Genomic DNA, 9167 nt, shown 5'->3' with positions numbered 1-9167 from the left:
GCCTCGCCCTCAAGCGCTTTCTGTGAATTTTTGTTGTGTTTCCTGGGCACAAACCCCTCAGAGCCATTAAAGAGGAGTTTCACAGGATTGCAGGTTAGTGGTATTGAATTCGTTTCAGTAAGGCTAATCTGACAAATGATGATCAGTTAATAACATCTTGCTGTGACCTCTGGAAATAAACTAATAATTAGAATCCCCTTCAGGATTTCCTAATGCGGTTGGATGCATTGATGGCGCACATATTCCCATCAATGCACCTACATGAAAATTAAAATTCAATTCTTATATTATTACATCAGTGTTGGGTCAATTTTTAAAAAAGTATTTTGATTAATGTAATACTTACTCTCCATAAAACGTACTGGATTATTTATTAATCATTACTTTACAAATCCCATATCAACCACAATAGGAATTTTAAGAAAGGGTAGACATAAAACTGCACTTTTAATTCGTACAAAAATCGGTATTTTATGCAATTACTGAAGTTACTCATTCAATTATTGAAGAATTAAGAACCATTCCTTACTTTACAAGTGACAAATAATAACATTACTAACATTATTTAGTAATTACTTACACCGAACACTGTATGATTAAAATGTAAACGTACGCATTGACTCGGGCAGCTATTTTCCCCCAAGCTAACTCTTTCTCTTTCGCCGCTGCAGCCGTGCTGTTTTTTTTTTTTTACGAAATATGGGCTCGTAGTCACTATATGCTTCTAGTAGCACATCCATTTCTGTCGGGGAAAAACGCAGACCTATTTTGGCTTGGTCCTGTTGCCATGGTGACTCGTAATTTCTTCACTCCATTGTTCAGGGCTTTTTATAGTCGCGTGGCACGCGCTTAACTCTGAGTCAGACAACTCAGAGTTGATTAAACCAACTCTTTTCAGCTGTTCTGAAACCGAAAACTCCGAGTTTTCCAACTCTGAGTAAGTCAACTCAGAGTTCAGGTTTGAACTCTGAGTTTGTTAAACCGCCTTCTTGAAATAGGCCCCAGTTGTAGTAGCTGCACGACTAATCACTGAATTACTAATTACTGTACATACACCCATTGGCCCAAGGGGCCCCTGCACCAGAGCCTCTGTGTAAAGTGACAATATTTTCTGTTGGAATATCAAATGACTACAAATAGACAAAAGGCTTAAAATAAATACAGATGCAAAACAACCAGAAAGAAATACAAACCTACAGTACTACACTGTCCTGACCCACAGTCATCATAGCAACCATTAGCCTCTCACTATCTGGACTTGGGTCTATTTGGACATTTGATAACAAATGGTAGGATTCCACCTGAGGAAATAAAGGTCCAACACGTTTAAATAAAATGGTTTATTTCTCTTTCAATATAGCTTTTGTTCTATCCATAGCAGAAAAGAGCCTCCATGCCACTCAGTGTTAAAACCCAGAACCAAATTTCAGGTCACCACAGCATCGTGATGACGGACAAATGTCTTTACAGCAACAAAACCAGCTCGACACTGATCCAACAACAGTCAGTTTGCTCATTTTGAAAACAGGTTGAGGGTGATATTGAGAGACAGGAGGAGGAAGGAGAAGAAAGATCTTACTTCAGATCTGATTTGTTTGTGACTTGGGCCAAGCAGCGCTGATTCCTGGGCTTTGTTGGGAGTTTAATCCATGTGTGTTTGTGTATGCTGTAAAATTGACATCTTGCTCCAGTATGGCTGTTGATGTGGAGGCAGAGGTTTCTGCCATAAATAAGTCAAGTTGAGGTAACAGTGAATCTTCCTGAATGGACAAAGGAAAGAAAAGAATAATCAAATGGGTACTGAAACAATAACAGGTCAAATACATCTGCTAGATTTTTCTGATTACAGAAATGTGAGGAGTGCTGCTGCTGAACTGTACTGCATTATACAGAGGTGGCCTCATTGATGTAAATGGGATGGACAAAATTAAAAACGCCTCTCAATATAACGCAGTACTTTAACACCATCACAAACTTAAGATGCTTAGATTCTTAACCATTGTGCAGTCCCATCAGTGCAGTGTTTGATCTATCCAACGTTCCTTCAGCATGATAACAGCCCAACCATCCAGCCAAAGAACTATCTCAAGAGACAAGGGGCCTCATTTACAAACGGTGCATACACACAAATCTGTACTTAAATTGTGTGTACAAACAATTTATGCACAAATCTGGGATTTGCCAATATTTTCATAACTAAATTTGTTCACAGGGTATGAACAAATTTAGACCTACCTCAGACTGTGCGTATGCACAAATTATGAAGGCTTGACTGCCTTAGAAAATGTAAACACACCTTTTAACAATGCATGGCATATTAGTATAGCATCCACTAAAGGTTTACTAGTTAATATAGCCGTTCCCCGTTCAGCTGTTCCCATTAGGGGTCACCACAGCGAATCATCAGTTTCCACAGTGACGATTTGCATGGTGGATTTAGCAAGTTTTTAAGACCAGATGCCCTTCCTGACGCAACCCTCTCTATTTCTGGGCTTGTGACCGACGCAGAAGTCACTGGCTTGCAACCCCTGTGGCTAGAGGTGCACCGACCGGGAATCGAAACTGGGCCGCAGCTACTAGTTGATATAGTTAACTATATTAAATAATATTTAAGGCTTTAGCTGTGTATTTGCTAATCCACTGGCCAGATGTAGCCTATTAAATAACCATGAAACTGATGTCCTTTCATCCCCATCTCAGTTACTGTCATAATTAAAGATATTCAGCTATCCCAGTTTAATCTTACAAGTACATGAACATGTCCATATTGAAACGCAACAGTGCTGGTTTTCCTTGTTTTTATTGACTTGGCCCACCGATTTCTAGTTGCATGAAATTGCCACCTGGTTAATCTGTTTATTAAAAGCCATGACATCTAATCTGATTCCAATTCACTTCCAAGCAAGTGTTAAGATGGCATATCAAGCCTTGTTGGAAGATACTGCAGCCTGTGCCTGCAAGAGAGAGCGCATCTTCAGAGACTGATATAATGTATTTGAGAGTGACAAATGGCTTTCCACTGTTCCCGACTGCCAAGACCAGTTTGCCTGCAATTCCCGTAAATAACAGATTAGCCATACCTTTATCTCTCTTGCCACTTCACCGCCTTCTCCATGAGACGCCTCAAGGCAAACTTTTTTTCTTATATAGAGAAACGTGGGTGTGGCAATATGCTAACTCTGACCTGCAACCACACACCTGTCATTTTAGAATAATTCTGATTCACTAACATGCAAGGTGGTAACAAAATTAGCTGGTGTGCACCGACAGTAATTATGCATGGCCACTTATTTTGTGCGCAGGATAAGAACATTTCTATGCACATATTAGTGAGTGAGTCCCAAGAAGAACAAGGAGTCGTACTACAGATGGTGTGTGACCCCCACAGAGCCCTGAGCTCACCACCATGGAGTCAGTCTGGGACTACATGAACAGGCACTGGGACTGAGACTAAATCCACTGAAGAACTGCGGTAACTTCTCCAAGATGATGGAACAACCGGCCCATCCTGTACCATGAAAAACTGCAAGTGCACCAAGCAGAACTGGTAGCATGACACCAAATAATGATTTCGAATTTTTCTGTTTACTGCACTTTGTATGAAGTCACCTGATATATAACCATTCGTGGCATTTTTAAGCATTCTCTGCACACTTTATACTGCGTACTCTTTGCTGGTGTGTTACCTCCCACTGGTTATCATGTTGCATTGGAGCTGCTTATTGCCTTTGTGCCGTCTGTATTGGTGTTTGCCTGTTCCTTTAATACAGGATCTGTGGGACAAAGACACAGGCACTGTTAATTTATCTGCATAAATACACACAAAGTTGACGAGAAAACCAGGTCTTATGTAAGTCAGGATACAGACACATATGGTCATTTTATATTTCTTTGTAGCCATTTAGTGTCTAATCAAACTCATCTTTTCGTGTTCATTTTGCATTTGGTTTTACCCGTTTTGCAAATCTTTGGTTTTTTTTTTTCCCTTCAAGCTTTGGTCCAGGAGCCCCCTAAAGCTGTTACTGCAGAATCAACCTCAAATGAACCAGTGACAACAAAGAGACTGACTCTATATAGGAAGTACTCAAGTGAGCACCCATCACTGGGATTTACAAGTGTGAGACCAGAAGATGATGCCCATCTGTGCTGGGCTCAGAAGTACTAATGTTAGCAAACAAGGCCCCAAAGCCAGGCGAGCTGCACTATCATCTAGAAACTAAACACTGACAATTTTCATCCGAGCTCAGAGTATTTGAGCTGTAAAAAAATGACTGAATCCACATGTGTCACTGGGAGTGAAAACACCAAGGCAGTGGAGACGTCCTACCGAGTAGCACTTGTGGCTTTAAAGACAAAGAACAGGAATCAACTGGACACTGGACCTGATCTCTGCTTAAAGCTGACATCCATTCAGCCTGACATCAAGACGTTGACAGCTGCTATGCAGCAACATCACCCTTCTCATCAGGTGAGTTTCAGGTGATGCGATGTCATGTTGCCCCATGATTCATATCCAGTGCAGTGAGAGAAGCTGTTTGCAAGTTGAGACTGAAATAACTAATGTCAATTTATGGACTTCACAGAGTGAGCGCTTTGTTTCGTGCTTGTAACGACTGTGACAGAATGCATGTGTTGAAAGATAAAGTGTTGGCCTGATTCAGCATTAAAATTATTGTCTTATTTCTTCATGCTGATATTGGGTTTGATGTTGTGAAATTTTTTTTAAGAAGTGTTTAATTATCTACTGTGAAACAGCCAGGATACAGTCTTCGCAATCCAACATTTGCACTTAATTTCTAACATTGTTACGCGTAGCTGATGTGAACGGATTTAATTTTGCACTGCATTGCCATATAGGCACACATGGAACTGGGCCATTTATGAAATAAAAATATAGAGGGAAATACTTAATTGTAGTCTCATGGGATGATCAAAGTTGTGTTTAAAGGTTTGGGTGGGCCACAGAAAATTTTCAGATTTTAAACTGGGCTGCAGCATTCTTAAATCTGGATTAGAAAACCATGAGATTTATTTTTCTCAAAGCTTTTTTTTTTTTTTTGCTGTACTATTACACGATTGGACCCTACTTCTGTATTTGCCCAATAGCTTTTACGTTACCTTAACCTTGCTGTTAGTGTGTTAACCTGCAGACATGTTACCAGTGATTTTGATCACCAGACACTCGAGACAAAATCCAGGTGGTACTTACAGAAGTATGGGTGCTGCATGGCCTCGGCTGCCGTCAGCCTCTGCTGGTGGTCGTAGCGCAGCAGCTTGTCCAGCAGGTCCAGAGCCTGGGGACTCACCAGGTGCTGGTTCTCTGACTGAATGAACTGCTCCCAACGCTTCCTTGTTTGCCTGCAAACATAAGACCAATGTTTAATATGACCGAATTGAAGCATTTGTTCTTATTTAATTTACAGTACAAGACAAGAGCATGGCGACAGTACTGCCCATCCATCCATCCATCCATCTTCATCTACTTTATCCGAAACTGGGCCACAGGTGCAGTAGTCCGAGCAGAGTCTCCCAGACTTCCCTCTCCCCACACACCTCCTCTAGCTCCTCAGGAGGAACCCCAAGGCGTTCCCAGGCCAGCCGGGAGACAGTCTCTCCAACGTGTCCTGTGTCTGCCCCGAGGCCTTCTCCCAGTGGGACATGCCTGGAATACCTCCCCAGGGAGGCGTCCAGGGGGCATCCTAAACAGGTGCCCGAGCCACCTCAACTGGTTCTGCTCAACGTGGAGAAGCAGCAGCTCTACTCCGAGCTCCTCATTGGTGACTGAGCTCCACACCCTATCCCTAAGTGTCTGCCAAGCCACTCTCCGGAGGAAACTCATTTCTGCTGCTTGTATCAGCGATCTCATTGTTTCAATCATGATCCAAAGTTCATGGCCATAGGTGAGGGTAGGAGCGTAGATTGACCGGTAAATTGAGAGCTTCGCCTTACGACTCAGCTCCTTCTTCACCACAACGGACCGGCACAGAGACCGAATTACTGTGGACGCCGCACTGATCCGTCTGTCAACTTGCCACTCCATTTTTCCCTCACTCATGAACAAGACCCCGAGATACTTAAACTCCTCCACTTGAGGGAGCAACTCACCCCCAACCTGGAGAGGACAATCCACCTTTTTCTGGTTGAGAACCATTGCCTCAGATTTGGAGGTGCTAATTCTCATCCCCACCGCTTCACACTCAGCTGCAAACCCCTCCAGTGCACGCTGTAGGTCTTTAACTGATGAAGCCAACAGAACCACATCATTCGCAAAAAGCAGAGATGAGATTCTGCGGCCACCAAAACACCCAGGGAACGAACCCTGGCTGCGCCTAGAAATTCTGTCCATAAAAGTAATGAACAGAATCGGTGACAAAGGGCAGGCTTGGCGGAGTCCAACATGCACTGGAAACCGGTCTGACTTATTGCTGGCAATGCCAACCAAGCTCCTACTCCGGTCGTACAGGGAACGGACAGCCTGTAACAACGAGCCCCGCACCCCATAATCCTGCCGTACCTCCCACAGGATGCCACGAGGGACACGGTCGTATGCCTTCTCCAGATCCACAAAACAAATGTAGACTGGGACTGGTTGGGCAAACTCCCATTAACCCCCCAACACCCCAGTGAGGGTATAGAGCTGGTCCAGTGTTCCACAGCCGGGGTGAAAACCGCATTGTTCCTCCTCAATCTGAGGTTTGACTATCGGCCGGATTCTTCTCTCCAGTACCTTGGCATAGACTTTCCCAGGAGGCTAAGAAGTGTTATCCCCCTATAGTTGGAACACACTTCCCGGTTCTCCTTCTTAAAAAGGGAGACCACCACCTTGGTCTGCCAGTCCAGAGGCACCGTTCCCGAACTCCACGCAATGCTGCAGAGGCATCTCAGTTTATTATTTTACTGTTGCACAGTAACATCTATGTTAAATGAAGCACTTATGAACATGCAGGCCTCTTGGACTTTTATTATGCATATAAGAGACAAACCATCATGGTGTTGTAGCCTACTGCTTTCTTTAAGGGTTGCAATATGTTTTAAAAGCCATCAGATGTTGCAGAAGCCCACCCTGCTTTATCATGCTTGATCTGCTCATCACAACTAACATTAACAATAACTCCATTCTGTTAGGAGTAAGCGATGACGGTGAGCCAACATGCGCAATAACCAGCACCCTAAACCCAAAACAGCCAAATCACTCAGTTAAATCTGACTCAGCGACCTCTCCACAGTCAGACACCAAGCAGCAGCACTCACATTTTCACTGTTTTCAATAAACTGGTTTCTTCTGATTAACAATTTGGTTTAAAAGCACTCATTGCTTTTCCTTCCTCTGCAGATACTCACTGTCCCAGCAGGTCTTTGAAGCGAGTGTCCAGTTCTATGTGGTATTTGTGCAGGTAGCCGAAGAGCTCATCGGTGCCAAGAACTTTGGCAATGCGAACCAGCTGAAAAACAAGATGCATTTTATTACACTTACAAAATATGATGCAGAATAGGTCATTTCTGCCCCTGGTCTGTTCTTAATTGAGTGACATTTTTAAGTTCTTGAAGAAGCTTGATGGTCCATTACCTGATCGTAGTTGTCCTGGCCATGAAAAAATGGTTCCTTCAGAAAGATCATGCTGGCCAACATGCAGCCTAGACTCCACATGTCCAAACTATAGTCATACATCTGGAAAAAATACAACTCAAACACTTAGAATGACTTAAAAAAAAAAAGACAGACGCTGTACAGTAAGAAATTATCCGGAAGGTGTTTGGGTTTTTCCTTAAATTCCAGTCTAGAGCAAAGTCAGTAACAGCAGGTACCTGATAGTCCACTAGCAGCTCAGGGCCTTTAAAATAGCGGGAAGCTACCCTGACGTTGTATTCCTGAGCGGGATGGTAAAATTCTGCCAACCCCCAATCTATGAGACGCAGCTGTGACACAAAAAGAAGATGTACATTATGAAAAAATAAATGCTGAAATACTACAGAACATAAAAGACACTCTTATAGCATTTCATTGCTTTGCTGTGGCACAGCGTGGCATTTATACACTTTTACATGTATTTGATTTTAGGGTTATTGGGCACTGTTATAGACTGGCAACCTGTCCAAGGTGTACCCTGCCTCTCACCCAATGTCAGCTGAGATTGGCTCCAGCCCCCCCCACCCGACCCCCAGGGTACCGATTTCACTGACTGAACCACTCATGGAAAAGAAAAAAAAAACGAATAAAAATTAAAAGTAAGAGTGAGCAGTACCTTTCTCAGCTGGTGGTCGATCATTACATTGTGAGGCTTCACATCTCTGTGCATTATGCCCATACTGTGACAGTAGTCCAGAGCCTTTAAACAAAAGACAGGGACATATTCAGTTCTGTCATTAACCACCATCATCTCTGCATTGGTGGTTATTCCTCAAAGTGCGGATCACTGTTTTCCTCTTTCCATTCTTACTTTTTTGAATTTTTGCAAAGTCAGTCAGGTCTCAACTGAGCATGGTGACAACATTCCATCATTAATTCATTAACTAATTAACATAAAGGACAGATCAAAGAAGGCGGAAGAAAAATATAAGTCATATAAGAACAAATTAATTGAGATTTTGAGGAGATGTAAGAAACTATATTACTCTAAAGTATTAGAGGATAATAAAAATAACATCAGAGGTACTTGGAATATATTAAATAAACTGATTAGAAACAGTTCCAGCAAGAGTAACTACCCTCAATATTTTATGGATAATGATACACCGGTTAATAGATTGGAGGATGTAGTAGATAAGTTTAATAGGTTCTTTGTGAATGTTGGTCCTGGTTTAGCAAGAAGCATTTGTACAGATGATACATCCGTCACTATAAATAATAATACAATCGAAAGGAACATGAGTTCTATGTTTTTGAAGCCCATAGTTGAAAAGGAAATTATAGAGATAGTGAATAAATGTGATAACAAAACATCTAGTGATAGTGATGGCATCACTATGACAACTGTTAAATGGGTAATTGAGGGGATATGCAAACCATTAACCCATATTTTTAACATGTCGTTTCGACTTGGTCAGTTCCCCAATAATATGAAAATAGCAAAGGTTATTCCACTGTATAAATCTGGTGATAAGCACAACTTCACAAATTATAGACCGGTTTCTCTGTTGTCACAGTTTTCAAAAATCTTGGAAAAACT

The 9167-nt window shown here is 42.2% G+C and overlaps 1 protein-coding gene across 2 annotated transcripts in view; it reads right to left on the bottom strand.

Moving 5' to 3' along the window:
* Positions 1-1325: 1325 nt before the first annotated feature.
* Positions 1326-9167, bottom strand: part of LOC109971572 (casein kinase II subunit alpha'-like) — a 15737-nt gene continuing 7895 nt past the window's right edge. Inside the window, exons 8-14 of one of the 2 annotated variants that reach the window (XM_020619918.1) lie at positions 8244-8327; positions 7807-7917; positions 7568-7669; positions 7342-7442; positions 5210-5358; positions 3687-3773; positions 1326-1760 (exon numbers count right to left, since the gene is read on the bottom strand). In XM_020619918.1, the coding sequence (XP_020475574.1) occupies positions 3700-3773; positions 5210-5358; positions 7342-7442; positions 7568-7669; positions 7807-7917; positions 8244-8327 (621 nt within the window). In that variant the 3' untranslated portion in view covers positions 1326-1760; positions 3687-3699. Of the gene's footprint in view, positions 1761-3668; positions 3774-5209; positions 5359-7341; positions 7443-7567; positions 7670-7806; positions 7918-8243; positions 8328-9167 lie in introns of both variants that reach the window. The other variant, XM_020619919.1, reaches the window with a different exon arrangement.

The sequence above is a fragment of the Monopterus albus genome, unplaced genomic scaffold, assembly GCF_001952655.1.
Source record: "Monopterus albus unplaced genomic scaffold, M_albus_1.0 scaffold228.1, whole genome shotgun sequence".
Taxonomy (NCBI): Eukaryota; Metazoa; Chordata; class Actinopteri; order Synbranchiformes; family Synbranchidae; genus Monopterus; species Monopterus albus.
This window is presented reverse-complemented; position numbering and strand designations above follow the sequence as displayed.